The sequence below is a fragment of the Odontomachus brunneus genome, unplaced genomic scaffold (assembly GCF_010583005.1).
Source record: "Odontomachus brunneus isolate Ranch 3 - 2012 unplaced genomic scaffold, Obru_v1 Obru_scaffold_019, whole genome shotgun sequence".
NCBI classification, from domain to species: domain Eukaryota; kingdom Metazoa; phylum Arthropoda; class Insecta; order Hymenoptera; family Formicidae; genus Odontomachus; species Odontomachus brunneus.
This window is the reverse complement of record NW_022639469.1, coordinates 2,395,758-2,414,668: the sequence shown is the minus strand read 5'-3', so window position 1 is coordinate 2,414,668 and position 18,911 is coordinate 2,395,758. Positions and strand designations below refer to the sequence as shown.

The window sequence follows — 18,911 nt, the reverse complement described above, 5'->3', positions numbered from 1 at the left end:
TCTCCCTCTTCCTATTCGTCTGCTTCTTCTTTTTCTTCTTGTTTCTATTCTTTTTCTCTTTCTTCTGCCACTGCTACTTATTATTATTATTATTCGTAGGTACGTGGCAATATGTCACCCCTTCATCTCACATACTATGTCGAAGTTGTCGAGGGCAGTGAAGTTCGTGGTGGTGATCTGGCTGTTGGCGCTCTGCCTCGCGGTGCCCCAAGCAATTCAGTTCGGCATCACTTACGAGTACTTTGACAACGGTACCGCCATCTTGGACAGTGCCAGATGCACGATCCGGTGGACGCTGATTGATCATGCATTCGAAATCTCGACTATACTCTTTTTCGTGCTGCCGATGACGATCATTACGGTGCTATACGTACTGATCGCCATCAAGCTACGAAGCTCCACGCTGTTGACCGTCACCGTCAAGAGGAACCATGTACCAGGTGGCTTGAATCATCTTGACAACAACCGAGGGAAGACCGCCGCTCAGAGGAACGTCATTCGCATGCTGAGTAAGTGACATATCTTGCAGCGAGAGTTGCTTTTTTTCATAAAACGGTTGTAAAACCCAGACAGCACAAGATCACCAAAGGAGATCGTCCTGAGGACGTAAAAACGTTCTCGAAATGCCTTTAGGAGTGTCCTATGGAGATCTGTATTGTTTGAGGTGACACTCGAGCGTCTTTAACGACGCACTTGAAGCTGAAGTTCAGCCAGTCTCAATTTCCGCTCGTACCTCTGTCCGAGAAATTGAAGATTTCCATCGGAAATTGCTTTACACAGAAACTTGTCGAGACATTGACAATGATGCATTATTCTCGAGGGCATCCTCGCGAAACTTCGGGAGTGTGGATCGGTCGAGCATCGCGAAACATACAGAGTATTTCGAAATATGCAGGTGTAATCAACGTGGCACGCTTCCTCAGAGACTGAAGCACAGAGATTATAACGAGATCACGAGCTCCGGTGAATTTCAGACGAGACATGCGTGTGAAGTTTTGAGTCGAGATTCATTTACAAAAACACAATCAAAATTTAACAGACCACGATAACCTTCCGGCGACGTTTCCAACGATTCTTTTCATAGAGTTAATAACGCTTTTTTGACGCCAACGCTTTCTTCCGTTTTAATATTGAAAGCTGTGGAAGTTTTGTAGTAAATCCATTAATAACAAACACCCTTCTGCGTTTTCTTGTGTAAATGTCACCAGAAAAGTCAATTGGAAGTAATATAACGATGTAAACGATTTAGGCGCATCTGTTTAAATCATCTGTCCCATAAAATATCGAAGGAACTTGAAGTGTGAGTTGCCAGCACTGAATGAAGGTCGGATAATCCGGATGTTTAGAGTCGTTTGAATAACTCGGATGAATGGCATCGTAGGACAGCGGTTCAGAAATAAATCGATTTTGCTGAAATCCAACATCTCATTAATCACTCGCCACGCCACACTAAACATCTGGAACGTGTCGTCAACATTACGTAAATTATGAGTTTACAAAGCGTCTCTGCTCCCAAAATTCACCTTGGAAACTCAGACTAGTCGTCATTTGAAACTTGTTCCACGTCAGATACTCGGATCAGAACTTAAATTTGTGTTTTTCATTTGAATCATATAACATATATGATATTATATTTGTAATCACGATTTAATTGAAAAGTTCATATTTAACCTGTTCGATTCACCTGAATATTTTACGCGAGACAAGTAATTCAATTTCAAGACTATTAATGACTAATGATTATTAATACGAGTCTTGAACTGTTAAAATAAAGAAACGCCAGAGAAAGACGCTGGGAATAAGTTGAATAATATGCGATATAATCGTAACTACCATTCGATTGAAAAACTCATATCTAATCTGTTCAATTCAAATCTAAGTATCATCTGAGGCAAATTTTAAGTAATGACTATTAATAAGGGCCTAAAACTTGTATTAATAGTCGCCACTTGTATCATGTCTAATGTTCAGATTAGAATTTAGAACTGGATCTGAGTTTTTCAACTGTATCATATAATATACGTGATATTTGTAATCGTGATTCGATTGAAAAACTCACGTTCAGTTCAAATCTGAGTGTCTCGCGCGAGCAAGCAACGAATATTAACATCGACCTTGGATTATGTAAAGAAAGAAAATGGAGAGAGAGGAGGGAAACGAAATAAAATGATCGATTTTCCGAATTTTCCTACGACGAAAATTCGCAGTAGCGAGAGGAATGAGACGTTGGAATTCGCACGTCGAAATAGCGGCAAATACCGACCCCGTCGCGCAATTTCGAGCCTGCGAGACGCGATTTCGTATCGTACGCCCCTCGTCGGGTACGTCGACTTTACGACTTTGCGGAAATTCCGTGTCACGCCGAGTCGAGTCGTGCGACGTCAGACGTCGTTCGCGCAATCGCCGATTCAAGGTGAACCTTCCTTCATTCACGTGATATTTACTCCCGGCCGCGAACACATCTATATCCAGCATCACATGGCTATCGAATTCTTCCTTGGCGACGGTGGTGGGAGAAGGGGAGGGAGGCAGACAGGAGAGAAACGGGAAATTTCCAGCGATCTCTACGCATTTTGATCTATTCTCGAGACGCTCGTTCGCAGATACGCCGAGGAAATTTCGAGATCCTTTTAAGCCAATCTCGCGGATATTGCGATGGTTTAATCTGCGGGGTGCTCGAGAGAAAGAGCGCGCATTTTTTAAGTGGACACGATGTGGCGCGATTTTACGGGAATAATTTTTTTAGGACAGTGCTCGTTTTCTTCAGAGGGAATTAGACGAGAGACTCTCAAAGGGAGATTCTCCCATTGAAAAAAAGGATTTTCTGCAGCAGCAAACTAATTTACTATATATGGACTGTATCAGCTACTTTTTTTTGCTGCAGGAACTTATGATAATAAGAAAATCTGTTCGTACAGCAAGAAAAACGGCTAACACAGCAAATTTGCTACAAATGGACAACTAAACATAATTTACTGCTTCAGCTACTTTTTTGTCGCAGAAGCAAATTTTCTTGTTATCTTAGCAAGAAAATTAGTTTCTACAGCAAAGAAAAAGTGGCTAACACAGCAAATTATGTTTAGTTGTCCATATCTTTTTTCCTGTGCCCAATGAAAATTTCTCGTGCTTCAACTTTTGCTCCGAATTGAAATTATTTCGACATCGGGCGATTCGCAAAGTCGCTGCTGATTCGTCGACTCTTCTACATGCGGATCGGCCTTGGAGGCTGTCGCGAAATTTCCGCCTTAACCTTACTTGCCAACATCTGCGAAAAAATCGATTTTTTTAAATTTTAGGAGAACCGATTGTGACACAAAATTCATATTACAGAGCTTTGTTTCGTAAACTTAGAACAACTCAGAACGAAAAGTTCTCGATTTAAACAGAAAAAAGGGATTATGTTTATTCTTGATGGAGTAGCTGCTTAAAAGTCAATTTTTCCGAATTTTAGCAGAGCCGATAACGATGCGAGATTCATACCATTATGTCTCGTAGACTTAGAACAACTCAGACCAAAAAATTCTTGATTAGAACCCGATGTTAAGGGCATGTTTATTCTTAATCATAGGAGTCCGTTTGTTTAAAAAAGCCTTTTTTTTAATTTTCCTGGCTTCTGGTTTGACTTACGCGATTTTTCTTCCGAAACAATGTTTGGTACAACTAGAAGAATCTGCAGCGATAAAAAAATGTTTGAATTTTGTAAGAAAAGGAGCTAACTGAAGAAATAGTTTTTATATAAAATAACAGTGTTTTGGAATGAGAGAATGTGATGCAAAGTTAGAGCAATCGAAAGAATCGTCTCTAAAAAAAGACATGTAAAAGATTTAATTGTTGCCGCTTTTCTGCGATGCTGATTGGTTCTCTCGCTTAGCTAATTTCATGTGGACTGCGGTTTGCTTCATGTCGCCTGTCAAATTACCAAGTAAATAGCTATCATCGCGTTGGTTAGGTCACGAAAAAAAATATAGAAGAGATATGTCTCTCCCTGTCTCTCCCTGTTTCTCCTTGTCTCTCCCTGTCTCTCCTTGTCTCTCCCTGTCTCTCCCTGTCTTTCCTTGTCTCTCCCCGTCTCTCCCTGTCTCTCTTTGTCTTTCCCTGTCTCTCCCTGTCTCTCCCTGTCTTTTCCTGTCTCTGCCTGTCTCTCCCCGTCTCTCCCTGTCTCTCTTTGTCTCTCCCTGTCTCTCCCTGTCTCTCCCTGTCTCTCCCTGTCTCTCCCTGTCTCTCCCTGTCTCTCCCTGTCTCTCCCTGTCTCTCCTTGTCTCTCCCTGTCTCTCCCTGTCTCTCCCTATAATTATTAATTAATTAAAGTATATTTTAATTTTATTTAATTTTTATTTTACATTTTTTATTGTTTTTTATTAGCTATATGGCGCGTGCGCAGCGCGCGCATGTATTGTTCTAATAGCTTTAGAAATGATAATTTTCATGCACTCGTGAAAAATCCGTTAAACGCGGCAAAAGATTTTTTCGGGGTAGATTTCATCAAAAGAGTTTCTCAAAGCTGGCAGGTTTTTCAGATTCTTCTAGATCTTCGTTTTTCGTAGTTATCGCGATTCGTTCGCGAATTATCAGAAGTAGTCTTCATACCCACTTCTCGATGAAGTAAGAGAAATATTATACGAGTGGTTTTTCGAACTCGAATTATCGCGAGATAGCCGGAAATAGTCTCGGAAACGGACACGCACGGCACTTCAATGGGAACACGGAGCACGTCGGGCGAGTTATGGGGATGTTTGGCTGTTCCGAGATTATTATTGGGGTTGGCTTACGTTTCTACGTGCGTGACGCGTCGTATTAATGCGGCAGCTACAGCAGTAGCAGCTAAAGCAGTCGTGATTCGTTGAATTTTAAGATAATATACTTTCCCCACTTAAGTTAAAGGAAGAGAGCCGAAGTTTCATTATTATTATAAATAATAAATATTAATAATATCAAGGATGAGATAATGATAATGACGATCGTGATTATGTACGTGGAAATTATTATATTGTGGTAAGAATTACGTTAAAATTATATTTTTTTCTACAATATTTCTTGTCAAGCTGGATTATATTGACATATATATCGTAGTATGACTTGTACTACAGAAATAGCAAATTTCTTTACAATCTGCGAATATACGATATAAAAACGTTCAAGTAATTACAATAATTTTACAGCAAAAAGTCAAAAGTCAAAGATGTGTAACATTTTTAAATAAATAATGTTTAGTCGTAATTTCCGTATAATCCAAGATTTAGTTGTAATTCTAATTTTGTTGTAATTTAGTTGTAATTGTTATTACAATAGATTTTCTCCGCATAGGATTATTTTGTTACGTGAATTCCAATTGAAATCCTACTTGAAAAGTGGAGTTACAGTTTTCCAGTGAATTTTTCTTATATCGTTATAGTGCTGCGAATCTCACACGGAGAAAAATAATTTGTTGACCGAGCAAATTTCCTTCCGGTCTAGCAAAATCTTTTTGTTATTATATGGACAGCAAAAAGACTTGCTAAGAGAACTAATTACTATTTGCTGGATATAATTTGCTGAATCTACAAATTATTTTGCTATAAGAACTATGATGAATTTATATAAGCAGTTGCAGTTTTGCTCCGATAGCAAATAAATTTGCTAAGGATACATTATTTTGCATCAATAGCAAATTAACGTGATTCTTAGGATAAACCCTCAACAAATTTTTTCTATCCTGGCAATGAAACTACTTCTGCTCTGATAACGAGTAATTTGTAAAATTAGTTACGTCAATTAAATTTTTTTGATGTCACTACAAATCTGCAGTAGCAACGACGATTTTACTAACAAAAGCAAAATTATTTTTCTCCGTGCATCCTTTCCTCTCGATGTGATCGCCGATTCCCGTGCGCGAGTCGGTCGATGTTACGCCGATGGACTGTTGACAAACGCAGGAAAAAATCAAAAGGGATCGCGGGAGCTAAACGGGTCTGCGAACGATGTGCCGAGATCTGATATATGAGAGCAGTAGGACCCTGACTCTTTTCGATATTTTTTGCGAGCTATCCTCTTATCAGGCGGCGCACTACGAAGTAGTTGGCCTCACGTGTCTCTGCGAACCCGAGAGAATTATTCCGTTCGCGCGTGGCAATAACGATAAACGACACACCCCTCTTCCACACACATCTCTAATTTTTCATTGTGTCACGCGGTAGCCCCAACTTCGTCCTCCTCGACGGTGTCATCGACGAGCTGACGTTGACATCGGCCTTCCTGTCGGCCTATTGAAATCTTCGCGCCAACTTTCGGGTCTCCTCCATCCCGCAGATGCGCTTTATTAAATTTCTTGCGGATCACTTTCCCGCCGCAACGCTCGGTTGGTTGCTCATCTTAAAGACGGCTTTAATCTTAGAATCTAAATCCTAGACCTAAAACCTTAAATATGGATAAAATTCAGTCAGACCAACTTTCCAAACGTTGCCGTTGGTAAAAGCTTCTTTCATTATTCATCAATTGTACAGGATTCATCATGTCCCAGACTCTCCTCCACAATTTTTGTGGGAACTTAGAACGTCATTATTGAACAAAGTTATACCCATCTATAAAAAGTACCGATTTAAATAATCGATTCTGAATTTGTCGTAAAAATTCCTACGAACTAATCGAATCCGACGTTTTCACCAGGTAGTCTGCGCGGCCTACGATTACGAATGTACTGTTACGGTCGAACCAAATTTCATACTTCGAATTTCGTACGTCGGGATGGTTATTTTCGTTCGCTTCCATAAGGTAGAAACGGAGCTTTACTATCGATTTTACGCGTGTTAGGCACGGATGCATTTTCAAGGTGCACGCCGCGGTCTGTGTATACTCTTTGCCTGATGTGGCGGTCGATTGCGGTCTATTTTCCGACGAATCCGCTTACGTAAGTCCCGATGGAGCTTATTGCGGAGCCTGTATACGATCGCGGATCATGCCCAAACCCGCTACTGAATTATTACGGTAATTTGTAGGTCTTCAGCGGCTGCGATTTATCGCTCGGCTGCGCGCACGCTAATTCCGAACACGCACCTTCCTCCTCGAACATTCTAATGACTATTAAAACAGTAAAGACTTTTAACTAACAGTAAAGACTTTACTGTTTACAGTAAAGACTTTTAACTAACCCGCCTGACCCGCCTTTCGAATCGCTGCCGCGTTCAATGCGAACTTGAATTTTTTATGTACATTTCGACTTTATTCCGGTGCTTTTCGGGCAAAGGAACGACTTAAAGCCACAATTCAAAGAACTTCCGACGTTCCTTGAATTGAAAGTCTACCAGCGGGGGGATAAAATTATCTGACACGCTACAACACTGGCATTTATTCCCAAATTTTCACAGTCAACATCTAACGGCGGCTCTCACCAGCCAATCTTTCTCACTGCTTGTTTACATCTCCGGAGCCTCGACGAGATTTATGCCTGTAATCCTTAATTGTCCCAAACACAAGTGCTTCCAAAGGCTCTCTTGCGCTAATAAAATCGGATCTATTTGCGGGATGTTCCACGCGATGGTACGCGTGGAGAAATTCTCTTCTACCTCGTCGAACCGACTCTTTTAATCCCTTACTCGCCGATTATTATTTCATATTAATATATGTGAAATGCTCCGATATGAAATGCGCAGATCGTAATAAAATCGTATTAATAACTATCGAACCACTGCACAGATTATTGGCGCAGTCGTCATGCGCACATCCGTCAGAAAGACAGAGAGAGAGAGAGAGAGAGAGAGAGAGAGAGAGAGAGAGAGAGAGAGAGAGAGAGAGAAACAGAGAGAGAAAAAATTCGCGAAGAAATAATACGTGAAATAATCGCGAATGAGGCCATTACGAGGACCATCAGTTGAATTTGGCGCACGCTCGCGCTGCTCTTACGCAATAGTATTATACAGCGCAGCTCGAGCTCTCGAACTCGAAATATACGTTCGTCAGTAACATAAATCTGCCGCGATAACGAGCATTTACGCGCTTCGGAACGCACAAACGCACACGCAACGATACTCTGACCAGCCTCCACGACGATCGGTGACCGCAAGGTTACCGGGTCGCTCGTTAAAACGGGAAAAGAAAGAAAAAAAGAAAAATACGAGGCACGTCGTTGAAGCGAAATAATATGACGGTAGTGTTATTATTATAATGAGAAAAAAATGGTTGATTTAATGAAACTTTATCAGAACGAACGGAATTCGTTCGAGTAAACGTTTAACCGACTGAAGGAATTATATAGCCCCTGTGATGAAAGTTGTCAGCTGATTTAATGACCGCGATTTCAGTGACTCTATATCAACACAATGTTGTTGCGCCAACGCATAATTTGCACGTAATTGAGTGTAAGTTTCAGTTTTTGATTTGTAGCTACATTCGATATAACTAAAAATTTACATTATATGATGTAAATTTTAATGATTAATTCAATCGAACATATTTACCTCGTAAATGCGCATGTGAAGAAAATGTAGTAAAAATCATGTTAAAATTATACTTCTTTTTATAATGGTTTTTGTAAAGCTAGAATATATCGAAATCGTAATATAAATTATCGTGAAAATAGCAAATTTTTAACCTGATATACGATATAAAGAACATTCAAGTAATTATAATAATTTTACAATAAAATATCAAACGTGCGTAAAACTTTTAAACGAATATGTATGTGTTGTGTGTAGTAATTTCTATAATAATTTTAAAATTACGAGCATCTTGTCGTAATTTTTACTACAATATTTTATCTTCGTATAATTAACAATATTGGATTTCAATCCTCGATTGTCTGACGTCATAATAATTGCGGAAGCTTGTCTAGGTAATTTTTATAAAAGTAGAAATCTACACTGAGAGGAAGACCATTTGAGAAATAAAACTTATAATAAAGTAAAAATAAAAATATTTAAAGAATGAAAGTTTGCAGAAAAATATTTATTCGCTGAGTACTACGACGTATAATAACGCGTATTTTTTTATATTAATATAAAATATCTTTCAAACAAAAAAATTTATATTTTCTGGAAAAACCGTAACTTTTCCAAAAATAATTGTTTGTTCTATTTAAAGAAAATAATTTGGATTTGTGAATAGAACGTATATTATTGATATCCACGTAGTAAATATTTTCTTTATTTTTTGCTTATTTCTTCGCGTTACAGAGATATATAGATTAGTTTTATACCTCTTCTCTGCCAGCGCAAATATCATCGTGTCGCGCAAACTCGTCAAAGAAGAAAAGGAAAAAAGCAAGCGTCGCAAACTTTGGGCGAACGACTGCGCTATAATTCCATGTTGTCTTCGGAAGAGTTATTCCGACGTGCTCTTTGTCTTGATTACGACGGTATCACCACGACAATTACGTTATCCGAATTTCGCAAGACACAGACCCTGGCCTCACTCACGAGGGTGCGTCAATAAACAACGAAGCGTCAGCGTCATGCGTTTCCCGTTCGCTACCTTGAGCTTCTTGATTTCTCTTCGTGAAGTGCTCGCGATAATAGACATCTGTTTGCCATGCCATTCGCGTCCGTGCCATATCAATCTATCAATCTTCGCCGTCGACCAGAGAGGAGGGGGAATGGGAGAGAGGAGTACGTTTCGCCGGGCGAGCCTCTCCGTAACTTTTCTCGTTTGCCTGCCGCACTAAAGACCTCTTCCTTCTCATCTACCTTGGCCGAGATAACGCGTATTTCCCAAAACAGAAAAGTTTTCCCCACGTACGTTTTTGTTTTCCTTCCTTCCTTACTTTCGTCCACTGATCGAAGCCGAAGACTCGCGCAGGACCTTTTTCTCCTGACGAGGCTCTTGAGATGTGAAGACAGGGGAGGCACGTTCGTTTGATTGGCTTCGCGAAGTAATCCACCCGTATTCGCCGCATCGTAGTAGTTTTCGCGTAATGAGACGTCCGATAATATCAAGCGCAATATCAAACAGTTCGCTGGAAATGCCTCGATGACACGTTCCTGCGCTCACCAGAAACGTCAAGTTTATGGATCAATATTTACTCAGGTCTCGGTTTGATATTTGGTATTTAACTGTCTCTCGGTACGCCTCAAATTACACAAACACGGTGCAATTTGAACTATTGAACTGTACAGAATGGCTTATGAATGAGAATAATGGGTCATAGTTACGCAAGAACGAAACCCACAATGATTTGTAAGTTTCTTTTTTTTTTTTACCAATGAGGGTAGTCCGTACGTCTTTCTACATAAAACGAGAAAGTTCCAAGTCCAATGGTTCATCTGAAATCAATTAAAAATAGTTATTTTCTATTAGTTGTATCCTTTTTCAGAGTTAAGCTTGCGTCAATAAATACCCTTAAGCCTAATCTATCAGTACAACTGTTCTTTGTTTCCAGTTTCTGGTTCTTTTTCTGATTTGAGGCATAACATATAAGTCAGGAGAAGATAAAGAAAAAGAAACAGAAAGCAAAGATCACATTGTAGATCAGGCTTTAAAAAGAAGAAAATTATATGGTTGACTTCTTTTTTTGAATGATTGCGAAGAACCTGGGTGTTCTGTCTATACTTTTTAAATTGTGTACCACAAGTCTTCATCTTCATTTTTCTCGAATTCATTCTTGTATCGTTACTGATAATTAACCCTACGTATACACACTGGGGTTCCTGGGACCCCAGCGCAACTTTGCTAAACGTACTAAATTGAGATTTTGTTGCATTTCTTTTCTCTTTTAACCCGTATATCTCGGAACTCCTTAATTCTATCGACTTTTATTCATCATAGACTTGTTCCTTAATCAATTCTCTATAGATTAAAAAAAGTTAATTAAAATATATCAATTTTGTATAGAGTTACAATAACAAATATGGATGGGGTTCCCGGGACTCCAATTTGTATAGCACGTAGGCAAAATATAAGTGTGTATACGGAGGCTTAAAGAATATCACGCTAGTGCTTTATTTAAAATCTTCCTTAGTTCGGAACTAAGAAAATAATTGCAATTAATTTTTGCGTTTCAACTCAATCAATAATCAGTCTTCTTTGTTGTCTTCGTGCTGGCCTCGCAGATGACTGAATTTAGCGCGCTCATTGACCCAGTTGGGTCGGTATAATTATACAGGGTATTATATTTCCACTGTATTATTTTCACAGACAGATCTCTCTAGTTTGGAGCCGAATTTTCCTCAACGAAATTGCCGAGGCAATTTTCGAATCATAATCGATCAAAATAACAATAATAATAATAACTTTATTAATACAACAAAGAAAAGAAAGAAGTGATATTATAAAGTGCGTAAGAAAGAAAGGGAAAGAGAGTACCTAGATTGATGAAATTATCTACAAGCTAACGCTATTTTACTTGAGGAATAGAAAGGCTTCTCGCGAGCTAGACTTTTTGAACACTAAAACTTTGTTTTCCTTCAAATTTTGCAATTGCTTTGACATCATTTTTGTCCGGCCACCAAGGTGCACGAGATTAAAGATCCGGGAACAATGAAGAATGTTTGTCTTTAGCGAAATTTCCAGAATTTTGCTGAAGGAAAAGTCGCTTCTGTATTGCTCTGAAAACTTGCCATCACAAAATAACGTGGTAAAAGTGGGGCGCACACACACACACACACACACACACACACACACACACACACATACTTATGACAAGTGACAGCGATATGTGTGATGTGTGTTAATTAATAATTACAAGGGAGTTTAGAATTATTAGTCATAATTATCGAGAGCAGTGCGCGGTTTCAATTTCGGAAAGGCGATTGATTGCAGAGATAACGAACGTCAACGAAATTACCGGTTTGCGAGGTGTCGCTCACGCAACACGAGAAGTTATATCGGTAACAGGTGAAAGGACTTCATTATTTTAACGCCAGACGTGTTGATGTTCTGTCAACGAGGATACGATCGCTACGATCGCTCGTGGATTAAGAAATACGTTGATTTTACTATTTTCCGTATAAAAATATACGATATAGTGATGTATACAAATATACGATATAGTTGAACAACAACATATTTTTATAGTAACATCGCAGTGTTATATAGTTTATTTTACTTTATCTTACATTACTTCTAGTTGTTAAACTTTCATTTTTGAGTCACATAATGCAATCTTGCGTATGTAATTTTGAATACTCGAAGTATACCGTAAGATGGGGTTACTTTGTGACTGTAGGGATTACTTTGTGACACAGTGAATATTGGTCAATAGTGATAATTATCACTATTGACCAATATTCACTGTGTCACAAAGTAACCCCTACAGTATATAAAAATATATGTATAAAAAAATGGAAATTTTGCCATTATGTATCTATTTATCTCTTGCTGTGCTGAAGATAGCAACATCGTATATTTTCGTAACAACACGAGTAAAAATACTCCCAGATATTGTCCCAGAGTGACATCATGTGACATATTAATCCGCGGATATTTAATTAAACGCTCGCAATGGAGATACACGTGCCTTTAGCGGCGCGGTAAAGTTCGCTGCTTTAACGTCAATAACACGTCATTTAAAGTTATTATGTCGTCATCATGTTCGCCGGACTCACACCTCAACGTGGAATAATTTTTTTATCCGGACTCTGAATCAATGTCAAATTGTTTATGTCATTTAGATGCAGCACTGCGATTAATCTGTAATAAAAAAAATTATTATTATTATTTTTAAGATACAAGTATTACATGCTTAATCTTAAAATCTTAAATATTAAAAAATTACATAAACCATAAACGCGGGTTTATTTTATTCAGCGCAACCTTCATTTGCTCATAACTTTCGCAAAAAATGATTAAAATTTAGTTTTTTTTTAATGGTGTGTAAAAAAACATCAAGAAATGCACTGAGAAGAAAATATTTAAAAATTAATAAATATTTATTAGTCACGTACTATTAACATATTTATTTAAATAAAATTATTTTTATTTAAACCGAGTATTGTTTACTCGATTTAAATGAAGAGAATTTTTATTAATAAATTTTAATATTTTTCTCTCAGTGTATGAAACCAATATTTTTGGGACTCAATGTTAGGAAAAATTATAATGGAAAAATAAGCGATAATGAGAATTATCTTTTATTTTTTAAATATATATGAGATTATAATGAAAAAATAAATAATAAATTATAAATAATAAATAATAAATAAGATTATAATGAAACAAGTTTTTAAGAACGGTAACATTGAAAACATCGATCTGGGTAAATTTTATCCACTGTTCTAGGGATTAATTGATGGATCCAGCATCACCGCCGCCGCGAACGACGACGATGACGGTCTGCAACTTTATTTTCCGACATAACCCGTTTACATGGCGGATATTTAATTAAATATCCGCTTACGATGGAGATACACGTGCAATACATTCGTGCAATAAAGTTCGCGGTATGCGCGGAAACAACCCTCCGTAAAAATAGCGTTCACCAATCAAACACGAATTTCACGTGTGCGTTACGCGCACTTTTGATAAATGCTAATAAGCGCACGGTCGCTTTTCCGTGAGGAATTCTCGCCGATAAATCGAATCGCGCCGATAAATCGAATCGAAAACAAACACCACATGGTAACAAAAAAGAAGAGAGAAAGGGAGAAACACGCGAACGCACTTGTGTGCAGGATTAGTCTCCGCACAAGAACATCCGTAACATATTAAGTTTACGGATTTCCGTTACAAAACTAAAAAGACTCTAACTAAATATGCAATAAATCGCACAAAGTCAGTATAGGCAAGTGAGAGCCATAAACCGCCGGTGAACTAGCGAAAAAATTATTAATTTATAATATTTCAAATTACAATAAAAGTCTACGAACGTTTCGAACCTATTCCGGGCCATCTTCAGCGCAGAACCGCAAAAATTCGAAAAAACAATATTGAACTGCCGCACGCATTATTTCAACCTGCGTAAAATAATCGTTACAAAACTAAAAAGACTCTAACTATAAATATACAATAAATCGCAGAAAGTCAATACAGACAAGTGAGAATCATAAACATAATTTACGGATTTCTTTGTGCGTTGATTTAAGTTTAATTTCACGTACAGATATGACCATTGTATTGTCAGCACATAACGTAACGTAACACGTTACGGATGTGCTTGTGCGTTGGCTCTTAAGCGACAATTTCTCGAAAAGTGGAGGGGATAATGTAGGTACCAAAGAAAATCTCTACACGATATAATTTAAAGATCAAATTAAAATAAAATGAGAAAATAACGTATAAAAGGCTAGGCAAAGATGTAAAAGTGCAAATTTTTTAATGACCTCAAAATATATTACAAATCATACGTTTCGACCTGTCCTCTTCAGTAAACTCGTTTTTACAAATAGAGCATTCGCAGTTAGTTGAACAGTTCGGTGGTTAAATAATTCGCACACACATTATCCCCTCCACTTTTTGGGAAATTGTAGCCACACGGCCGCCCGTGTGCAGGACATAAATGATGTAACGATAAGGTGATGTCCGACGAGGAAAGGAGAGAACTAAAAGTGAGAAGAAACAGGAAGAAAAAATTCGTTACATTTTTTAGTTCACACGATATTTGTCACGTCCGCGATGTCGGTCGATCCGCGAACGTGACAATCCAAGAAAATTTTGCCATCGGCGAAAACCGTGCTATTCGCCTCCGGCGAATTTACGATCGCAACGGGATCGCTTATCTTCGTTCCCTCAATGGTTAACTTCGTCGTTCGATAATCGAAATAAAAATGTCGACCATCATTTTAACGCTCGCCCTAGGCGAGTTCCGTTCGTCCGACGATGTACACGCACGATGAAATCTCGTTTCCAAAAAAAAAAAGAAAAAAACAGAAAGAGAGAGAAGGAGAAAGAAAAATATGTTTTTTATCTGAAAAAATATACACTGAGTAAGGCCCGATCTACAATAGATTGTGTAAAGAGTAGGAGTAGGAGTAGGAATAAGACGAAATGGAAATAATTATTTCTCTTACTCCCTTACTCCAATAAAAGTTTGCCCGTAAACATCACATGGAGTAAGCCTGAATTAAGCAGTAAGAGCTGAAGTAAGGAGCTGGAGTAAGGAAGTAGACGAAATAAATTATTTCCATTTCGTCTTACTCCTACTCCTACTTCTTACTCCATCTATTGTAGATCGGGCCTTACCTTTAGGTGCTTGCCTATCGGACACTTTGTAGATCTCTAAGTTAAGGGAATGCTGAAGTGTGAAACTTTATCGATAAAATACTGACATTTTTCTGCAATAGATTTACATTATATTAGCTGTACAGAATTACAAATGTTCTGATATAAGAGAAATGTGTGCGAAAATAAATTGAAACATTTCTCGATGTTGTTTTGCGGTAAAAACGATAAAAAAACTACAAAGTTAATTACAAAGGTATTTCAAATGTAAATTGATCTGTCAGTTGAAATTAAATATTTATCTGAAAAAAGTCAGCAGTTTATATGTGTTGAACACGAGTTTGTTCCGCTCAGAAAATTTTCAAAGAACATTTAAAAGCTTTAAAAAATATCGGGAAAGTTGGCGCAAAAACATAGTAAAACAAAGCAACACATATTTACGTATGATCTATACATAGAATAACGTGATTATGCTGATAACAGCCGTTTCTACGTTATCGACATATTTGGAGTTCATTATCGATCCCAGCGCATCCCCTTTTAACAATTTTATTCTCATAATTATGTTCCTAGCTATTCTACGAGGAAAACAATTCCTTTGTATCACGTTGTAGGATGTTTCTTTTCGCTGCACTTCCTCCACTACCTTACACTGGTTCTCTTTCCTTTTCTTTTCCATCAAGTTTCTACTGTGTACCAGAAAAAAACATACGTATTTTATTGCCGTCCTTCCGCGGCGAATTGGTGAGGGATATTTTGTTTGCCGCGGTGAAATCACGAGGGAATATGACAGCGATATTTCGAATTGGTGCTTTGAGGAGTTCATGTATCAAACGATTCGAGATTTACGACCAAAATGTACATACTGCAATGTGTAAACAATTGCCGGTGGATTTTCTCTGAAAATTGCAGAACGCTTTTCCCGCTATATTATATTTGTATTTATATTCCATCCATCGTCCGCTTTTTCACTCGTTCGTTATTTTTGAATTCGCAGCTGTTCGATCTGTTATGCCTGTTTGTAACGAGCATGTAACAGAATATTAAATATTTATAACTTGTATAGATTAGTACCAAATGAAGTTAATTTATTCGCTTATTATTATTTTATCAATTTTATTTAATACTGATCTTGAGAGAAAGAGAATAGTTTCACCAACAAATTTCTTATATAATTAATCAATAATAATTATTTTCATTAGTAGTAATCAAAGTTATAATAATTATTGTTATCATTAAATTTATTTAGTGCTGATTGACGTACAAATAAAATCGAGCATTAAATCAAACATAGAATCCGTTACAAATTATATGGAAAATCTGTTTGCAGAGAATTGTCTGCTTTTTTTGTCTCGAGACTTAAATGCTACGATATCGAGGAAAATTGCTCGAAACTCTGACGGAAATAGCGCCGATCAAGCATAATTCTCGACATTCCATGTTGTTAACTTTTCGACGCGAATTTGGAGCGCGGCCCGGAGGAGTTTCGTACCGTTATCTAAAATACCACCGGAAAGCCACGACTTCATTCACGATAATTTATCTGCCCGTTATATCCACCGGTCGTCTCTCCGCGCCGCGGTAAATGTCAAAAACGCACAAACGATTCTTTCTCCGACGCGTCCGTTGTCTCGTGCAGCAACTGCGAGGACCGTCGCTTCGGCTTTCCAGAGTAAGCAAGCGTCTGCTTACCCGCCAAGTTTTTCCATTACCGCGCGGGAATTTGCGTGAATCGATCTCGAAACTTTCTCCCGTCCCGCGCGAGCCCTTTGTCCGTTGAACATCTGCCACATCTGTCATCCTTTAATATCCATCAAGGAGATGCTGGAATAAAGGTGCTTCTGGGCGCAGCAGTCATCTCTTTTTTCGTCCGTTATTCTTGCAATCCTCTTGCCAAGCTCCAACTCGACGAGACAATCGAGGCGGTACCGCTTTATTTCGCGCCTTAACACATTCGCTGCCCATCCGAAACGACACATCACTCCTGAAAACTCGATGGACCGACTCACTTTAACTGAACATGGATCCATCACGCGCTGATGCGTGACCGACTACTCGCGAAAAAGCCTTATCATGCATTGTGTTATGTCCGCGACGGATGTAATTTTTAATAAATAAGGGACGAAGAACAAACGGCACACGAGTTGGATATCGAGTGGGCGAGGTAAATCACCGCGAAAAAAATCGTGAAGTCTTGCCGCGCTCTGTCTGTAAGCGATTCCCTCCATTTTTCTCGCGTTCGATGCGAAATGTGTGCTTATTTATAGTCTCGATAGCCGAGAAATTGCGGGGAATACCCCGCAAAAGATCCCTTGGGCTCGAGATAAACGCGCGAATCCTTTACTATTGCGGGAATCCCTACGAATCCCCCGAATTTCACCGACTGCTCCGCCGCGAATGAGACGGCGATATATCTCTCTTGCTCTCGTCGCTACCTGACGTGTATTGCGAAGATCTCTTCAAACGGAACTTCGAATCTTTTCCATACACGTTCACCTCCCTGAAATAGTCGCGAGTACACAGTGCTCCGCAGTCATCGGCGCGGGAGGCAGAGTAATAAAAGTTCATTTTCCCGATGGGCGCCAATGAAATCGCGAATGTCCAGACACCTGCCAGAGCGACAGTCAAATGAAAGCAAATGGCACCTAAGATGAATGGCACCATGGCGTCGTGTCGTCGGCGATTTGTCTCAATACATACCCTTACACTATGTTGCACTTACATACAGGTCAATACGACCTTGGCTTGCTTCCTATCCGTTTCGCTGACAGGCATGCGTAGTCGTGTGCGATCTCAGTAGAGTTTCTACTTGGTGGATTGTCCGCTTGCGGTTTAATCGGGTCCTCGATAACAAAACAATTATCAATGCAATTTTTGCATAACTAGAACAATACATGCGCGCGCTATGGGCGCGCCATATAGCTAATAAAAAGCAATAAAAAATGTAAAATAAAAATAAAATAAAAATTAAGTTGAAATATGCATTAATTAATTAATAATTATAGGGAGAGACAGGGAGAGACAGGGAGAGACGAGGAGAGACGTGGAGACACAGGGAGAGGCAGGAAGAGACAGGGAGAGACAGGGAGAGATAGGGAGAGACAGGGAGAGACAGGGAGAGATAGGGAGAGACAGGGAGAGACAGGGAGAGGCAGGGAGAGACAGGGAGAGACAGGGAGAGACAGGGAGAGACAGGGAGAGACAGGGAGAGACAGGGAGAGACAGGGAGAAACAGGGAGAGACAGGGAGAGCTAGGGAGAGACAGGGAGAAACAAGGAGAGACAGGGAAAGACAGGGAAAGACAGAGAGAGACATATCTCTTCTGTATTTTTTTTCGTGATCTAACTAACGCGATGACAGCTATTTGCCTGGTAATTTGACAAGTGTAAACGACACGAAACAAATCGCAGCCCATATGAAGTGAGCTAAACGAGAGAACCAATCAGCATCGCAGAAAAGCGGCAACAATTAAATTTCTTACATGTCTTTTTTTAGAGAGGATCAACGATAATCAGTAACATGGCAGTGTTAACTGCGTTCTACACGGTTCTTTTCTTTTATCTTCGAATTGATTCTAACGATATTTATGGTATCTCAGAAGATGCTGTGATATTCGAACGACATGAATTTTCCCGATAAACCTCGCTACGGCCGTTATTGTCTCTCGAAGAGAGACCCAATTTGTATATTCAGTACTGCGAGGAGTATTTCGCAACACGTCGGGAGAGTTTCGGAGAGACTTACCGGCACGTAAATTTCCGAACTTCACGATACTCCTTAATTATATGTCGTAGGAGAGATTTCTCGTAATTAACTTTGGCCATAGTTATACAAAAATAAGAGAATCAACT

At 38.9% G+C, this 18,911-nt stretch overlaps 1 protein-coding gene across 11 annotated transcripts in view; it reads left to right on the top strand.

Moving 5' to 3' along the window:
* Window positions 1-18,911, top strand: part of LOC116841958 (pyrokinin-1 receptor-like) — a 43,776-nt gene that overhangs the window by 16,717 nt on the left and 8,148 nt on the right. For all 11 annotated transcript variants that reach the window (XM_032810532.1, XM_032810539.1, XM_032810538.1 and 8 more), the window contains one exon: window positions 100-509. In XM_032810532.1, the coding sequence (XP_032666423.1) occupies window positions 100-509 (410 nt within the window). The remainder of the gene's footprint in view (window positions 1-99; window positions 510-18,911) is intronic.